The sequence below is a fragment of the Diospyros lotus genome, chromosome 6, assembly GCF_014633365.1.
Source record: "Diospyros lotus cultivar Yz01 chromosome 6, ASM1463336v1, whole genome shotgun sequence".
Classification (NCBI taxonomy): Eukaryota; Viridiplantae; Streptophyta; class Magnoliopsida; order Ericales; family Ebenaceae; genus Diospyros; species Diospyros lotus.
Window position 1 is genome coordinate 45719852 of NC_068343.1, and position 20062 is coordinate 45739913.

General features: G+C 35.9%; 1 protein-coding gene across 1 annotated transcript in view; it reads left to right on the plus strand.

Annotated features, from left to right (window-relative positions):
- Positions 1 to 11935, plus strand: part of LOC127804022 (disease resistance protein RPV1-like) — a 206497-nt gene extending 194562 nt beyond the window's left edge. The window contains exon 5 of the mRNA XM_052340729.1: positions 11007 to 11935. Coding sequence (XP_052196689.1) covers positions 11007 to 11549 — 543 coding nt within the window. The 3' untranslated portion in view covers positions 11550 to 11935. The remainder of the gene's footprint in view (positions 1 to 11006) is intronic.
- The last annotated feature ends 8127 nt before the right edge of the window (positions 11936 to 20062 follow it).

Genomic DNA, 20062 nt, shown 5'->3' on the forward strand with positions numbered 1-20062 from the left:
TTTGTAAAGAGCTTTGCCGTCTAGGGATCTATTCAAATAACTCTTGTATTTTATGAAATAAATCTTTGTAACTTACAAAGTCGGTTTTGGAAGGGAGAGGAATGAGACATGTAGTTTTGTAGGAGTTAAATGTAGTGTGCAAAGTAGTGTAGTGCCTACTCAATCATGTACATCACTCCCAAAAAAAGTTTCTCGAAAATGAACATTTGCCTTTGGAAGACCAATTTTAGTGCTTTATGTAGTGGGGTACCATGATTGAACATCGCAATGTCCCAATATAAGAAAGGACTTGCCTACCCAACAGAGAGAACACAAAAGTGGCGTCTGATCTTTTCTCAACGAATATGATGATTTCAGTACCCCATGACCTTATTCATTAAGATCGTGGATCGGATTTGACTTCTTTAGGTAGCCACCTACCTACAAGCACCTTAGGTTATCATGCTCATCCATTTGCATTGCATCTAATTGATCTCGGATGCTCTGTAGAATTCTACTACTATTCCTTTAATTTCCTCAGCCATGTTGTTTGTTGTTTTCTATGAAGCATCAAATAAGGTCAAAAAGATAGGGGGTCACTTGGCAACCGTGGGCTGCCCTTTGGGCGCCCACTGGATGGCCACCTTGGCAGCCTTCTTTTGGCCCAGGCCCAAGCACTTTAATTTTGTCTGTTAGCCTGCTGCAAATCGTATTGCACGATGACATCCCAGTCGTTGGTATTGCCTTTATGCTTTTCCAATCGCAGCTGTCCAGTTGCCTTATTTATCTTGCGGACTCGAGATTGATGCAGGTATCGGGAGACGAAGAAAAGAGGGGGTGGTCGAGAGTTTTTCTGTTGGTTAGGGTTTTATTCTTTCCCTCTTTGTAAATCCTTTGTACAGTCTTCGTCCTCATTTTCATTCATATGTGTTCTCTGGTTTGTTTAAGGTAAGCTCTTAACTTGTATTAAGTGGTTTTGAGCATTTTTAGAGAACTAGGGTTGTCCAGTTTTGATTTTGTTTGTATGGGTGTAATCGAATTTATTCATATAGTGCAGTGAGCTATTTTCATCAAAGCTAAAGTGGATGTAACTCCTATTTGGGGTGAACCACTATAAATCTCGTCTCTTGTTACGTTTTTGTTTTTGATATCTGCTGTGTTTTATTTTTTATACTCTCGGCCATTTGAGTTTTATTCAGCAGTGTGTGATTTTGGCTTGAGCGAGTGTTTGCTATCTCTGTTTTATTTCTAACAGTGGTATCAGAGCTTAGTATCCGTATCCTAGGGTTTTTCTAAGTCAAAATCGTGTCTGGTCCTTTTTCCGAAATCTAGGGTTTCCTTTTCTTTCTTTGTGAAGGTGTTGTTTTAAATCCTAGGGTTTTTCTGAGGAGCCTTTGTCAACGGGTGTTTGCCGTGCAACTCTCAGTCAGTAATCTAGGTTTTTAGGGTATTTTTGTGCAATACAAAAATAACATCAACTCGATTTGAAATTGGTACATTCGTTGGAAAGGTAGATTTCGGAAGTTGAAAAAAGAAGATGAGAGTTTTTCTCTCTCATCACAAAGTGCTTATAACACTCGAGCCAGATGACCGCAAATGGTCACCTGAGCAGCTAGCTCAAACTGATGAAATCAGAGATGAGGCCTTCAATTTGATATTCCTCCACCTCGGTGATTCTGTAATCTGTAAGGTTGACGGTATGATTAACCCCATTGATCTCTGGAATAGATTAAAATTATTGTATTCTGTAATGTTTGCTCCTAATCTGGTTTATTTAAAAGGCGTGTTGTTTAATTTTAAGATGAATATGTCTAAGTCTATGGATGAAAACATTGATGAATTTACTAGACTTACTTTGTTATTAAGAGGTACTGATCAGGCATTAGGTGATACTAGTGAAGTTATGATTCTGTTAAACTCATTACCTGATGACTATGATGTTGTAAAGCATGCTTTACGTTATACTGGTATAGTCCCTAGTATGGAACTTGTTATTTCTAGTATTAAGGCTAAGGAACTGGAACTTAGCATATCTAAGAAAACGGGCAATAATTTGTTTGTAAAAGGAAATGCTGATAAAAGACATAATATAGGGAATGCTGAACAGTTTAATGGGTCAGGGTAGAAGGGAAAACAAAAAACGAAATGGAAGTGTTACCATTGTGGGAAAGAGGGTCATATAAAGAAATATTGCTATGATTATTTAAAAAAACAGAAACAAGGGGTAATGCAACTGTAGCAACTAGTAGTTCTAACTGTTTAGCTGAGGTGCTTAATGTATCCAATTATTCTGTTAAAAATGAATGGATTATGAACTCTGGCTGTTCTTTCCATATATGCCCTAATATTGACTGGTTTCATAACTTTAATAACAAAGAAAGTGGAATAGTTTATATGGGTAACAACCATTCATGTAGTGTTCAAGTTATAGGTGATATTACTCTTAAGTTGCATGATAACAAAGTAAGAACACTCACTAATGTAAGATATGTATCTGGTCTTAAAAGAAACCTGATTTTTCTCGGTACACTTGATGAGTTAGGATTTTCTTACAAAGCTGAAACTGGTTCTATGAATGTTTTTAAAGGAGAAGATTTAATCCTAACTAGTTCTAAGAAAAATGATTTATATGTTTTGAATGGTTGTTTTCACTTCTCTATTAAATCAAACTCTGCATGCTATGTTAATACTGATAAGACAGAACTATGGCACTTAAGACTTGGTCACGAGTCTAAAAGGTTTGCAAGCACTATCAAACCAAGGATACCTTGGTTCAGTGTCTACTGAGTCCCTCGATTTTTGTGAACCATGTGTGCTAGGCAAGCAGCACAGGATGAGTTTCCATAAGGGAACTCACCTGGCGAAGGCATGCCTTGAGTACTTACATGCAGACTTGTGGGGACCTTCCCAGGTTCCCACTCATGGTGGTAATAGATATTTCCTCTCTATTATAGATGACTTTACTAGGAAGGTGTGGGTATTTCTGCTAAAAACAAAAGATCAAACGTTAGAGAAATTCAAAACATGGAAGATCTTAGTAGAAAATCAAGCTGATAGGAAAATCAAAACTTTTAGAATAGATAATGGGTTAGAATTCTGTAACAAATAGTTTAATGAATATTGCAATTCTCAGGGTATATTTAGGCATAAAATTGTTAGAAACACACTCCAATAAAATGGGGTAACTAAAAGAATGAACCAAACCCTCATGGAAAAGGTGAGATGCCTTTTGTTGACTTTTGGTATGCCTAAATCCTTTTGGGGAGAGGCATTGGCAACAGCTTCACACCTAATAAATCGAAGTCCTTCTACTGTCCTTAATTTTAAATGCTCTAAAGAAAAATGGACCGGAAGAAAATAAAATTTAAAATACCTAAGAATTTTTGGCTATGAAGTATATGCTCACCAATCTGAAGGTAAGCTGGAATCGAGATCCATAAAATGTGTATTTGTTGGGTATCAGGAAGGGACTAAAGGATATAGGCTATGGGAAGGACAGTCTAAGGGTGTTAAAATTATTATTAGCTGTGATGTTATATTCAATGAAGCTATTTTCCCTTGCAAATGATCTAAAACAAAAGAAACAAACCAACATAGTAACACATATAATTTTATCAGCTTAAGAGGAATTTAAATTGAGATGGAGCACCCAACTATAAATGATAACCCATCTGGTGCTCCAGCTATACCAGAACCTCAACCAGAAGGTGATCCCTCACCCATATCAAATTTAGACCAGACCTCTGATCATGAGACTGATCACGAGGAACAAAATAGTGAAACTGAGATTGAAATGGAACAGCATGACTCTCCTCAACATGATCTTGGTGATTACCAACTTGCCTGAGACAGAAGCAGGAGGATTGTAAGACCTCCTGCTAGGTATGCTTGTTCAAACTTAGTGTATTGTACCTTGGTAGCAGGTGTTAAAATGAGGAGCAGTGAGCCTTCCTCTTATGAGGAGCCTATCAACTCTAAGGACAGTCAAAAATGGCAATAAGCCATTGACGAAGAAATGGCCTCCCTGATGGCCAACATAACTTGGATTCTTGTCCCTCGTCCAGCAAATCAAAAATTAATCCAGTGTAAGTGGCTATTCAAACTAAATGAAGATATGTCTTCTAATGACCTTATTAGATAAAAATGCAAGACTAGTAGCTAAGGGGTTCACTTACAGGGAGGGAATAGACTATACTGAATTTTTTTCTCCTGTGGTTCAATTTAAGACAATCCGCATGATGCTTGCAGTTGTAGTTCAATTTGATTTAGAACTTGAATAGTTAGATGTTAAAATTGCATTTTTGCATGGTGACCTTGATGAACACATTTACATGGTTCAACCTACTGGTTATGTTGTTTCAGATAAATCTGATTATGTTTGTTTGTTGAAAAAATCTTTGTATGACTTAAAACAGGCTCCAAAACAATGGTATAAAAAATTTAATAATTTTGTCCTAGGGGCTGCTTTTGTTAGAAATCAATATGACAATTTCTTTTACTTTATGCTCTCTGATATTCCTATTTATTTACTGTTGTATGTAGATGATATCCTGTTAATTAACAAGTCTAAGTCAAAGATTAATGAGTTAAAATCAATGCTAAACACAACCTTTGATATGAAAGACTTAGATCCTGCTAAGAAAATATTAGGAATGAAAATTGAGAGTAATAGAAGCAACTATAGCCTCAAAATACATCAGCATGATTATTTGGTATAGGTTATTCATAAATTTGGAATGCAAAATTACAAAACTATTACAGTTCCCTTAGCTGGACATTTTATTTTATCTAAATCTCAGTGTCCCACATCCAATTCTGAAATTGTAGAAATGGAAAATGTCCCGTATGCAAATGTAATTGGAACAATTATGTATTCAATGATAAGTACCAGGCCCGACCTTGCATATTCAATTTCTTTACTCAATCGATTCATGTTAAACCTTGGGAAACCTCATTGGGGTGCTTTAAAACATTTGCTTAGGTACATAAATGGTTCTATAGGTATTGGTTTAAATTTTAAGAAAATGTTTGATACATTTGATTTTGTTGGGTATGTTGACTCTGATTTTTCAAGGGACAGAGATTCCAGAAAATCCACCACTGCCTTCTACTTTACCTTGGGTGGAAATTGTATCAGTTGGAAGTCTCAACTGTAGCCACTTGTTGCCCTGTCCTCTACTGAGGCAGAGTACGTGGCTGTAATTGATGCATTCAAGGAAGCCATATGGCTTCAAGGTATTCTCAAGGAAATTCACTTGCTTCAAAGCAAAGTGGTGGTTTTCTCGGATAGCCAAAGTGCCATCCATTTGTCCAAAAATCTGGTGTATCATGATTGAACCAAACATGTGGATGTGAAATATCATTATGTAAGGGAAATGATAGCTAATGGAACTGTGGGTATCCAAAAAGTTTCTGCAATTAACAATCCTGCTGACATGGGTACCAAGGTATTGGCTGCAACTAAGTTCAAGCGTTACTTGAACTTGTTGCACATTTATGATGGCTAATTCCTCAGCCATCTTGAGCAGTGAGAGTGAGAATTGTAGCATGCTTCACTCATATGTTAGATTCGATTTTCTAGTCATTTAATGCTTCAAGGTGGAGTTTGTTGTTTTCTATGAAGTATCAAATAAGGCCAAAAGGATAGGGGGTCACTTGGCAACTGTGGGCTGCCCTTTGGGCGCCCACTGGATGGCCACCTTGGCAGCCTTCTTTTGGCCTAGGCCCTAGCACTTTAATTTTGTCTGTTAGCCTGCTGTAGATCATATTGCACGATGACATCCTAGCCGCAGCTATTGCCTTTATGCTTTTCCAATCGCAGCCGTCCAGTTGTCTTATTTATCTCGTGGCCTCGAGATTGATATAGGTATCGGGAGACGAAGAAAAGATGGGGTGGCCGAGAGTTGTTCGGTTGGTTAGGGTTTTATTCTCTCTCTCTCTGTAAATTTGTTGTACAGTCTTCGTCCTCGTTTTCATTCATATGTGTTCTCTGGTTTGTTTAAGGTAAGCTCTTAACCCGTATTAAGTGTTTTTGAGCATTTTTAGAGAACCAGGATTGTCTAGTTTTGATCTTGTTTGTATGGGTGTAATCGGATTTATTCATACAGTGCAATGAGCTCTTCTCACCGGAACTCAAGTGGATGTAGTCCCTATTTGGGGTGAACCACTATGAATCTCTTGCCTCTTGTTATGTTTGTGTTTTTGATATCTGCTGTATTTTATGTTTTATACTCTCGGCCATTTGAGTTTTATTCAGCAGTGTATGATTTTGGCTTGAACGAGTGTTTGCTATCTCTGTTTTATTTGTAATAGTTTCGTAGTAGTCTCTTAATTGCGAGATAAAACCTTGCTCCTTGTCTCTATAAAGTACGTAGGGGATCAAAGATAGCATTCTTGATGGGGAATTAATGATAAATTAGGAAAATAAGATTAAAATAGAGTTTGATGTAGACTATATTTAGTTGTTAAGACCTAAGATGCTTGGATCCTCTATTTCAGAGGAAGTACCCATGCCAAATGGATTGGATGTGGGTAAAGGTATGGGATCCTTGTCGGATCTGTTGACTCTGAATTTAATACATATTGTGAGTAAAACTAAAGTGAGCTTCTCCTTTAAAATGATTTATAATTTGTATCTCACATTTATAAACTTGAAATGAAATCTAAATGAATTATTACTATTTACAATTTAATTTGTTTTAAATATACAACTGAATATTTAATATATCTCCTTAAAAAAGTGCATCTAAATTTGTCATTATATAAATTTCTATAAATATTTTAAGTTTATAAGATATATCCACATACCCATGTGTATATTTTGGATCCTTTTTAGCATATACCGATCTCCTAGATTTTAGACAAGAAAAAAAGGATTTGACTCTAAGATATGTACCCCCACCCGACATGGGTACCTGAGTCCAAGCTACATAGGTTTAGACTAGAGTCTCTGCTTTTGAGATAAATATGAAATTCTAATTAAACCAGGTTGACAAGGAAATTATCCTTCAATCTTGAGGATTAAAGGGTTTGTGTTTGGGAAGTTAGTTGAATTGTGGGATTTTGGATTGATTATTGTGCCTTCGTTATGTTTGAGTTGAAGATATCGAAATTTTTTATTGGAAGATATAGGGGTTGGCATCCATGAATCACAATGTATTTAAGTACTATCTCCAAGAGAAATCTACACATTTCATTTCAATTGAGAAAGGAAGTTTGGAAGTTTGCAACTCTTTTCTTGTTGACAATAGTACAAATAGATTATAAATTATAAGCAACTAATTTTTTTTAAAATTTTTTTCATATTCTTGAAACTTGTAAAGTTTTTTGAAAAGAGATGTACTATACATTTCAATCGTAAATTAGAGGAGGCTGAGTAAGATTTTCTAGTTGCTAGTACTTCTATCTGAACCTCAAGGTATGCAGTTGTCCTCTTATATGCTTCTACTATTGCCCTTTAACTTTGATATTTATTGCAAAATCATTATCTGGAATTCAAAAGCACAAGAATCATCTTGTATGAGTTACTGATATCATTTGTCATATGTGTTGCTCCTCAATCCACACAGAAATTGGACATGGTTTCTTCTTGGAAAGTTAAGGCTACAAGTGGTTCAAGCATCTTTATTGTTGCTTACCAGTATCAGTTGTCATGTGTACTGTTGTTCCGGAATCTGCATAGAATTTTGCATGGTTTCTTCTTGGAAAGTTAAGGCTACAAGTGGTTCTAGCATCTCTTTTCTTGATCAGCATAACCATACTTGCAATAACATTCTATGATAGTGTAGTCAGTCCTACTCTGGCGGTTCCGTTTCATTAGTCCTTTTATGGATTAGGCATTAAACCTTTTGGAGATTCTCGTTTTGTTTCCTTATTCACCACCATTTGTATTATTTTGGTATTTGCTGAAGTTGTTTTTCTTTTTGTTCCTAAAAGGTTTTTAGACAAGGTTGAATTGTTTGGTCAATCATTTGTTGCAAGCCTCGTCCTCTTGAGTTGGAGCCACCTCCTTCTCTATTATCTTTCCTTGAGAGCTCTCTCTAAAAAAAGATTGAGCATGGTTAACAAATCTTTTCCTCTTTGTATTGCGAAGCTAACATTTTGGCTCATGATTCTATAGAGAATGAAGAAATTAGTTTAGAGAAGGAAACTTTTTATTTGTAAATACTGCCCCACGAAAGTTTTTGGTCAAAGCTAACGCTTTCTCAGTTTTATGAAATAGACATGTTAATAGTGTATAGGTTTTTGCATTTATAGATTTTTATTATCAGATGTATTCCCCAATGGAGAGAGAACCCTTCTTTAAGCTGTGAAAGGATTCTTCAAGAGTGCTTTGTTCTTAGTAAACGTTGGGAAGAAATTGCTTCTTCATACAATTTCATTATTTTTTGTTGTTTCACATCCCATTAGCATGTTGGGTGTAGGACCTATGAAACTTGCTAGCCATTGTTATTGTATTATGTAAATTTAGAGTTAGTTTTCTTGACTTTTCGATTTTCAAAGAAGAATGTTAAATTGTATGGATACAGGGCATGAGTATTGGTTAAAGGCTTGTAACTTTGTATTGTGAGCTTGAACTAGTCACAACAATATAGCCCAGGGAAGAATGTTATGATTCACAATGAATTAAAAAAATGAGAAATAAAAAATTGAAGTGAGGAAGTGATTGATTAAAACAAATAGTTACAAATTGAGAAAATGAATTGAGAGAGTGGCTAACTAAAAAAAAAAAAAAAAATCTATTCACTTTTCCACTATCAATCAAAGTATTAAATCCTGAGTATTTGTTTATAAAAATTAAAAAGAAAAATGATTTGAATTTATTCCAGTAGATGAAAAGGCCTTTTGGTATGGTAGATGATATTGCCATGGACTATGGGGATATGCCAAAGATTGTATGTTCTTGGTGCTTATGAAGCCATCAATTATGGCTCTCTACTCTTTTGATATCCACACGAGTTATATGATCGCATTCTGTTGGTTTTCTCGTTTCACTCTTTGCTATGTTCTTCATTTATTGTAAGATAATTAAAGTATATGATTGTTCTTGTGTAATTCATTCTTAAATTATAAGTGAGCTAGATAGTCCATCTCTCTTATTTAGCTGGTTCGATAATACGTTCAGTCATTGTGAACTTTATTTTTGAGGCTTCAGTTCAAATGCAAAGCTATCTTAAGTTGTGTGTTTAGACACGTTAATATGTGACATATCTGTGTATGTGTGTTGCATCTGCTCATATTCTTTAATTTATATTCTTTATATCTAGTTCTGTTTGATTGAATAACAATGGAGAAAGTAATCAATCTTGCAGGTGAATAATAAATTGAAGGTGCTGAATCTCTATAACTGTTGTAAAATAACTTCAATTCCTGATTTATCTGGTTACAAGTCCCTAGAAAAGCTGATACTCGAGCTTTGCGTAAGTCTGAAAAGTATTCACAAATCAATGGGGGACTTGGAGAATTTACGCCATCTGAACTTGAAGGATTGTTCGAGCCTTGTTCAGTTTCCCAATGATGTTTCTGGGCTAAAGCGTCTTAAGGTACTCATTCTCTCTGGTTGTTCACAGATTAAAAATTTACCTCAGAATATTGGCAGCATGAATTCTTTACAAGAACTTCTTGTTGATAACACTGCCATAGAAGAATTACCTGAAACTATATTCCGGCTAGCTAGCCTTGAAAGGCTTTCCCTGAACTCTTGCAAATTCTTAAGACGACTACCCATGTGCATGCGACAGCTTAGATCCTTGAGGGAACTTTCTCTTCATAGTTCTGCATTGGAGGAATTACCTGATTCTATAGGTGAGTTGGGAAATCTTGAGATTCTAAATTTGATGCGGTGTAAATCGCTGACTGTGATTCCAGATTCAATTGGCAATCTTAAATCATTGGCCAGTCTCTGGCTTAATGGTAGTTCAGTGGAAGTTATACCAGCATCAGTTGGTTCACTATACTATCTAAAAGACTTATCAGTTGGAGATTGTCAGAGTTTACACACATTGCCTATCTCTATTGAAGGGTTATCTTCATTGATTAGGATTCAGTTAGACAGGACTGCAATCACTGGTTTACCTGATCAATTTGGTTCCTTGAAATCCCTTAGGAAACTTGAAATTAGAGATTGCAAGAATCTTGATTCACTACCAGATTCAATTGGAAACATGTCGGCCCTTCATACATTAATCTTGAACAAAGCTGTCATAATAGGGTTACCAGAATCTATAGGGAAGTTGGAAAATCTCACCCTGCTGAGACTGAACCAGTGCACGAAACTAAGCAAATTACCGGCCTCATTTGGAAACTTGAAGAACCTGCACCATCTATTTATGGAGGAGACTTCCGTTACCGAATTACCTGAAACATTTGGGATGCTTTGTAACTTAAGGACATTGAAAATGGCAAAGAAGCCCTGCCCCCCGGTGCCTCAGATTTCTGAAACATTGGAGCCAGCTACTAGTGCAAAGAGGAAGGTGCTTCCGTCTTCTTTCTCAAATCTTTCCTTGCTAGTAGAATTCAATGCTTGTGCTTGGAAGATATCCGGGAAGATACCTGATGATTTTGAGAAGTTATCATCTTTAGAGGATTTGAATTTGAGTCACAATGATTTTTACAGTCTCCCATCTAGTATGAAAGGACTCCAGCTTCTCAAAAAGCTTGTACTGTCGCACTGCAAATTGCTTAAAGTTCTTCCTCCACTTCCCTTGAGTTTACACGAACTGAATGCTGCGAACTGCACGTCACTAGAAAGCTTGTCTGATCTCTCAAATTTGCAGAATTTGATAGAGCTAGAATTCACAAATTGTGAGAAACTAGTGGATGTCCCAGGCATCGAACAATTGAAGTCCTTGAGAAGGTTGTACATGGCAGGTTGCAGTTCTCATGCCTCAGCGGTGATACAGAAACTTGACAAGGTAACCCCCCCCTCTCTCTCTGTCACGTATGCATATGCATCTACACTGGCATTTCATCAAATATTATGAAATGAAGCAGCACGGAGTTTTACTAGTTACTTTTTTTGGATGCAGATTGCTTTGAGAAATTTATCTAACTTAGGTATACCTGGAAGTGAAATCCCAGATTGGTTTACTCGAGATGAAGTTTGCTTTTCCAAAAAGAAAAATAATGCAATTAAGACTGTGATTATAGCTGTTGTTGTCTCCATGAACTCTTCTCAAATCCATCATGATTCAAGATACGCGTTGCCTTTTATTGTCGATGTTGAAGCAAAGATCCTCAGGGTGACTAAAGCAGTTTTTAATCATGTATTGAACTTAAGAGGAATCCCATCTTCGCAAGAGGATCAACTTTATTTGTGCAGATATCCGGATTATCGTCCATTAGTTACAATACTAGAAGAAGGTGATAAAATACAGGTGGTAAGGCGCAACCCTCCATTTGATCCTAGAGTTATCCTTAAGAAGCGCGGGATACATTTAGTTTACGAGAATGATGATGATTATGATGGCAACGAAGAATTTTTGAACGAAAAGCTACATTCTGTAACACAGAGATTGAGGAGGTTTATTCGCTCTCCTGAGGAACACAATAATGTCTCAAACTCTTCCTGAGGAACACAATAATATTATCTCAAACTTTACTCAGGAAGGCATGTTGAAGAAATTATCTCAAACTCTACTCAGGAAGATGTGTTGAAGAAATTAAATAAGATGGGTTTGGGTTGGGTCTTGAAGGTTTCAAGAGACTTATTTATTATCTTGTTATTTTGTTTATTTATTTTATTTTGTATTATCTTATATTATTTTTTAGATTATCTTTGTATTATCTTTTAGTGTTGTAATATAGTAGAATAACATAATCCTAGATAATAGGGTTGTAATTTAATCTTAAATTTTAGGAAATTTTTTAAAAAGCTTTTTATATAAATATTTTTTATTTGTATTAATAAAGTGTGGAAATATCGTTTCCCTTTCTCCTTTTTTACATAGTATCAAAGTTTCGTTAATAAGTTTGTACAGTAAACTCTAGTATTTTCATTGCACTATCACGTCAATTTGTTCAAGTGTTTTCATTGCACCATCACTATTAAAGTCGAAATGCCACTGTTTGGCCACCACTTACTAGCACTGCCACTATCATTGGGTTTGTCGTTATCAGATCAATCAACCACTTGAGATCTATCGTTGTCGAAGTTCTTACGCACTACAGCCAGTTTGCCTTTGACCCCATGTGTCAGCGTTTGAAGGCACGTTCGCTAACCTTTCACCTCTAGTTGCTCCAGATCGGTCCTCCAACTAGAGTTGGTAAATGGGTCAGGCGGCCCATGGGCCTACGTCCCACCCCACCCTGGTTTGGTATTGTAGCAAATGGACCGATCCGGCTTGACCCCAAGAATGTAGGCCGTGTCGAGCTAGTACTTTGTGGCTCTGTCCCAACCCAGCAAGGTCGTGCTGGATCCCTATTTCCCATTGTCTAGCTCGTCTCCCTCGCAGGTCAAATTCGACCTGGCCCACGAAATGGGTGGGCCAAGCGGGAGACGGGCTAGCCTGGCCTCGGCCCGCCCATTTTTCAACTCTACTTTCAACGTCTATTTAGCCCATCCTTGGTATCAAAATCCTTCGTGTTCGTGCTCGATTCTCAACCAGTCATCTTTGCTTTCCCTTCAGCTTTAATTGCCATCATTCATGCTCTCTCATGTGAATATGCCAGAAGCTTCAGCATCTAATATGACCATTGGTGAAAGAACACCTAAAGATTTCCTCATATTATGTTATGGCTATGGAATGCCATGCAACCTGAGGTAAGTAGGAATTATATGTTTTTAAGTTCAATTAAGGAGATTTGGGAGGTAGTTAAGAAAACTTATTCTAAAGTGCAAGACGCATCGATTATATATGAAGTAAAAACCAAACTTAGTATTAAACAAGGGGGGATGACAGTCACCGAGTACTACAATTGTATGGATGGTTTATGGCTGGAATTGGATCAATATCAAAATATTAAGATGGTGTGTAACGCTGATGCTGCAACTCTTAATCAGATTATGAAAAGGGATATAATTGTTGAATTTTTAGCTGGCCTTAACTCTATTTTTGATCAAGTAAGGGTGCAGATTCTTAGCTAAGAGCGATTACCATCATTAAATTAGGTATTTGCCATGGTACGTAGTGAAGAAAACAAACAGGCAATGATGCTTCGGGGTTCTTATACTGATGGGTTTGCTATGATATCAAATAAAAGGGAAGCATCTTCTCACTCAAAATCTGGAAAAACAGGTGCTCAGGGATGGTTGAATAATAGAGAAGGGCTTTGGTGTATATATTGCAAGAAACCTTGGCATACCCGAGAAACTTGCTTTAAGCTTCACGGGAAAGATGCAGTCCTTAGCAAAATTGGCGGACTTCCAAGTATAGCCACTAGTCCCCGCACTCAATCATATTTATCCCAGAAGGGACATGAAGAGGACAGAAATTTGAGGAAATCAAAAGAAAATTTTAGTCCAGACCTCAATCTCCTCAACATTGAAGAGATCACCAAATTGAAATCCTTCTTGAAGACCATACAAGACAATGGTGGTTGTTCCTTAGCACATCAAGAACCTTCTGGTAAGACCTCAAGTAATGACTCCTATTTTGCATTTTTTTTCTGTCTTAAACACTGCTAAGAATGATACTTGGATTTTAGATTCTGGAGCTATCAACGACATGATACCTAACTCCGATGTGTTTACCACCTATCAACCCTTGAAGACCTCTAAACAAATCCAAATTTCCAATGGTACATCAATTCCCATAATTGGATATGTGAGTGTTTATTTAAGCCTTAACATCACCATAATTGGATATTGTCACCCTAGTACGGCTAAGATAAGGCTTATTTGAAGAAGTCGAATATAGATTTATTTCAAATTCCATATTAAGCTTGAGAATAGTAGGATGTGAGCACTCATGAGTTAAGTGACTCAGGCTAGTGCCTTTGTGGTGACTGGGCCGACATATGTACGATATTTTGAGTTAGTGGGAGCTCCACCGTAGCATGCACATCATACAACATGCGCTTGTTCGACGGTTATAGGGAAGTGACAAGATTGTTCTCTCTCTATCAGTGTGGGATCCTATTTACATATGCCTTCTCTAACACCCCGCTCCAACCGAGAGGCGTTATAAATGTGAAATTAACCATCACGAATTTTGGAGATATATTTTTTTCTCCATAAATATGAAATATAAGCGTCTGTACGTGAATAGTACACCAAGTAAGTTTTCAGGAAAGAGAGGTGGGTCACATGGGACACACTTAAATACCAAGTCTTTCCTTAGTCAGAACTTTCCTAAACATGCACTTCCACTACACAACACTTAAATCCATTTCTTCCTCGACAATCTCGATTACCTTCTAAGCATATCAAACTTAAAAACATCAAGCTAAGACAGGTAATATCATCATAAACAAATGCGGAAGCTAGATCGAAACCAGATATGATACATAACCAAAATCATCTTATATATAACATCAAAACTGTATCATCATCTAATATCATCAAAATGAAATACATATAATCCAAATATATGCTACGATCCACCTACTAGATGCCGTCAATTCTCGGCAATTACTTTTCCTTTAGAACAACTGCTACCACATGGAACGTTAGAATATTTCAAGAACAAAGTCTAACATAAGATGATGAATCATCTAAGTGAGAGTTCAAAATATTTTCATGAATGCATGCAAGACATGAAACAATAGAAATATCATGACAAAACCCAGCCCAAGAGAAACCCACCTAGCACTTAACCCTAACCGGGGAAAATGCAATCTCTCTAAAGGCAATCCAACCACATCAACACATTGGCACAACATAGTTCTAGCTTAAGAGAGAGTAACGCAAATGCATGATCCTGGGAACCACTCTGTCATCATTACGTTCCCACTCAGAAGCTTACGGAGCACATGTCAACACAAATCCTGGCCAAATGATGATCAACACTATCCACGTCCACCTCGGAAACAATACTACCGCGTAAGGCATCTGGAGTGGTGTTCACTCGCAGCCCCGGTCACAAGTGGGTATTTTTCCCTGGCACGCTTCCCTAGTGTTGTCACTTTAAGTGCCACCTCATAAGTTTACATCCCAACCCAAAAACATGCCAATGCCACAAAGCATAATACGATGCATAAACAACATTTCATGTACGCAATTTATCGCACAAAATTCAATGTACATGTATAAAACATTTCGGGACATACCCGTATGAAACAACCATCATAGGTAAAAACCATTAACATGCAGCAAAACATTTGCATGGATCAAATCAAGTTTATAAGAGGATAAGTACAATGAACAAATTTTTGGGTTAGAACTGCTCACATTTGACAAAATTCAGGATATCTTGAAAAGCGTACACTGTCTCGATTTGCGTGCCAAACATCGATTTTTGTGCCAAACTCAAAATTTTCACAAATCACTTCACTTTAATACTCAAGGCACCATAATCAACATATAATAATCAAAAACCTATTTTTCTCATAATTTTCTTATTTTCCCCAATTTTCTCTTATTTTTGCCTCTAAAAATCCAAATAAATATCTACCAAGCTGTTTTCTCCAATCTTTCTTCACAACAAATTATAATAACCTATGAACATCAAGAGAAAAATATTGGACTTACCCGGATGCTGCATTTTCACGCAAAACAAGGCTATTTGATGCTAAAATTGAGACACTGGGAACTCCAAATCCAAATCTTTTTTACAGGACCTAGATCTTGATTTTAGAGGAATTTAGAAATTGTTTCAAAAATTTTGGAGTCTGGACGCACCCTCACTCGCCCAAACAAGTTGGCTCACGCGTGCCCACTCGCGGGGCCTAGCTGGCACGTGTGCCCCACGCGCCAGTCTTCTTCAACCTCCAGATTCCAGCCAGCTCGCGACGCCTCTGGTTTAATGAGCATATCTCCTTCATCCGATCTCCGATTGACCCCCTGTTTGAACCTATGACTTCGTATTTTCGCCCTCTACCAGATAATAGCAAAAAGTCCCACAAACTGAGCCATTTTCAGACTTCTCAAGCTCATTTTCTGGCAAATCTCATTTTTCAAACGAGGCTTCGGATCTCCCTCAACTCTCAACCAAAATGGTTCAAATTGCATAGAAATGAAGCTTAGGACATGGGTAACAAAAGCCCCTTATCTGATTCTCCCAATTTATTCACAAACTTACGGATCTAAGAAATTGATTTTCTTCTTCTTCTCGGCCATCTCTATTTATAGGCGACCATGGTCTTCCAAATGCTCAAGGCTGCTTAAACCGACTCCTTTGAGGCTTCTACCGCCCCTGGATAGGCCCAATTGCAGCAAAAATTGACCATAATCATCACTTTTGAAGCTTTCAAAATTCGATCGAAAACTTGATCGAAAATCTTCCAAATCCGACCACCACATGCCCGATTGTCGATCCAAACCCGGCCCTGATGCATCCTTGACCCATTTGCTCCAGTTCCCAACTGTCGATAGGCGCTGGTCAGCGACCAGATCCAATTGGTTGGCCATGGCAGCTTCCTTCCTCCTTCCACTTTGAAAAATTACATTTTCAACCCCCTAATTTTTGTCTCTTATGCCTTGGCCCATTTTCACAAAGCCCCTAAACTTTTCAATATTTCCATTGAGTCAATCAAGTCCTAAAAACTTTCATTCCTTCTCAGAAGATTCCAAAAATTCGTCATCTCGACCTCTCTCCAGCGAATTCGGTAAACTGTACTTTGGCCCAAATTTTTGTTTTGGCCTCAAATCCTTTTGTTTCTTCCAAAAACCACTGAAGGGTTGCTCTACATGCTAAATATGAATACTCTTGGGATTCCGTTGACTTTCCGGAGGCTCCCTACGATTATTCGATTTTACAGCCTATCCCGTAACTGCATCGAAAATTATTTCCAATCCTATTTCTTTCGATGCCATAAATCATTCCTTAAAATACTCGACACTACTATATCATTTTCTTTAGGCATCTCGGCTCTAGGGTACTCCCTGCAATCGATTCGATAAATTTCTCGGGCTATTCTAATATCTATTTTTCTCAAATTCCATTTTTCTAATAAAATATTCATTTGTTAATTACCCAAAGTTCTCGGGTATTACACCTTCTAACCTAAAATTGTTTCATGAAATTGAGGTTCAATTACATTACTTTAGCATGTCATCCAATTGGCTAGAAAGAAAGCAGTTAGGCCGGCCATGACTGGACAAATGGTTGAACCAAGAGATGGATTGATTCGAATTTTGGGAAAGATAATTTATACCATATCTTGTAAGTTTTGCAACTCATAGTCCGGACGATCATCAGTGTGGTGGTCATGAGTGCAAGAACTTCGATTGATGATCAAATGCTATTCAGAATTACTCTCGAGAGATTGGAAGCATTTGATTGATGTATTATTTATTGTCTAAGGCATAAATGACATTACTCTCACACTACAAAAAATCAACGTTTTATCCGTCGCTAAATATTTTAGTGACGGATTTAGTGATGGGTACTTTTTTGTCTCTAAAAAGGGCGTCGCTAAAATTTAGTGACTAGGTTAGCGACGGGATTTTTCTAGCGATGGAATCAGCGACGAGATTGTACCTGTCGCTAATTAGTGATGAAATTCGCGACAGGGTTGACCCTGTTGCTAAATTTTAATGTTTTTTATTTTTTAGCGACAAGGTTGAGCCCATCGCTAAATTTTAAGTTTTTATTTAATTTTAATTTTTATTTTTTAACAATGGGATTGACCTCGTCGCTAAATTTTAATTATTTATTTATTTTTTCAATTTTTCGTTGCTAATTTCGTCGCTAAATTCAACCCTAAAATTCAACTCACGCTAGGCCCCGGCCTCGGCCTCCCCCCATGTCCGCCACGTGGTTGCGCCTCTGCTCACCACGTGGCAACACTGGGATATTACTCCCAGCTATTATCTCTGGATTTGAACCCTTAACCTCTCATGATCAAGTTCCGCACGCGAGCTAGCCGATCTGGAAGCCTTCATGTTTATTGATGTATATAAAATATATCTATAGTATTATTTTCCAAATATTTCAGAATTATATTTATACACTAAAATATCTCAAACTTATTTATTGATATTAATTTTAATATTAATGTTAGTAAAGGGAAATGAATATTAATTTTATTTTTATTTTTTTATTAATTCAAATAAAACCTTATTAATTATTATATTAACAGTGAAAAATTATGTTTTTATTTTGATTTTAATTTGCAATATACTTAAAAAATTATTAGTTTAATTTTTACTAATATTAATGTTAGTAAAAAATTATTATGATATGTTTAAACGTAAATTTTTTAATTAAATTTTAATTTTTATTTAATTTTTTATTATTTTTTAGCGACTGGATTGACCTATCACTAAATTTTATTTTTTTATTTAATATTTTTTATTTTTTAGCGACGGAATTTCCATCACTAATTTCGTCGCTAAATTTGAATTATTTATTTATTTATTTTTATTTGTCAGCGACGGAGTTGACCCGTCACTAAATTTTAATTTTTTTATTTTTTAGCGATGGAGTTGAACTCGTCGCTAAATTTTAATTTTTTATTTAATTTTTATTTTTATTTTTTAGCGATTGGGTTGACTTTGTGGCTAAATTTTAATTTTTATTTATTTATTTTTATTTTTTAGTGATGGGATTGACCTCATCGCTAAATTTTAATTTTTTATTTAATTTTTTTTATTGCCCGTCGCTAATTTCGTCGTTAAATTTAACCCCAAAATTCAATGCGTGTTAGGCCCCGACCTCCCCTCGTGTGTACCACGTGGTTCTCCTTTGCTCGCTACGTGGCAGCGTTGGGATATTACTCCCAGCTATTATATCCATATTGGAACCCCTAACCTCTCATGACCAAGTTCTGCACGCGAGCCAGCCGATCTGGAAACCTTCATATTTATTGATGTATATAAAATATATTTATAATATTCTTTTTCAAATATTTCATATTTATATTTATACACCAAAGTTTCTCAAACTTATTTATTGATATTAATTTTAATATTAATGTTAGTAAAGGAAAATAAATATTATTTTTATTTTTTTATTAATTCAAATAAAACTTTATTAATTATTATATTAGCACTGAAAAATTATGTTTTTATTTTAATTTTAATTTTTAATATATTTAAAAAATTATTATTTTAATTTCTACTAATATTAATGTTAGTAAAAATTATTATGATATGTTTAAATGTAAAATTTTTATTTTTTATTTAATTTTTTTATTTTTTACCAACGAGGTTGTCCTATCGCTAAATTTTAATTTTTTTATTTTTTAGCGACGGGTCACCCGTGGCTAAATTTTAATTTTTTATTTAAATTTTTTTATTTTTTAAGCGACGAGGTTGACCCGTCGCTAAATTTTTAATCTTTATTTAATATTTTTTATTTTTCAGCTACGGAATTTCCATCGCTAATTCCGTCGCTAAATTTGAATTATTTATTTATTTATTATTTATTTTTTAGTGATAAGGTTGACCTTGTTTCTAAATTTTAATTTTTTATTTTTTAGCGACGAGATTTCTGTCGCTAAATTTAGTGACGAGTTTTCTGTCCCTAATTAGCGACGGAATAATTCTGTCACTAAATTTCATCATTAAAAACTATTTTTCTTGTAGTGTCATATATTTCTTTTTTCAGTAATACTATGTTGTCATTGGTGATTGTTTTATATAGTACTCTTATCATTGTCATCAAGGTCGCACCCTTGACGTTCTAGGCGAGGAGATGAGTTGAGCATTATCCCATGTACCCGAGTGGGAGATTGTTAGAATTGCAGTTATATATGTATAAGTTTCCTAATGACAAGATAAATATTTAGAATTTGAATTTGTTTCAAATTCACTTGCATTTGAATTTTAACAATATGATGGGATAACTGATTGGAATTTGAATTAGATTCAAATTCCTAAAGAGATATGTCTATCTATATCTGTGTGATATCTATAAATAGGCATAGAGTCTAATGAAAAAAAACAACAATTAAAATCAGTTTCTGATCGCTTAAATATTGTTTCTAGCATCACTATTTGAGCCTCGGGCGGATAAATGATGGACGTATAAGAAAATTTTTA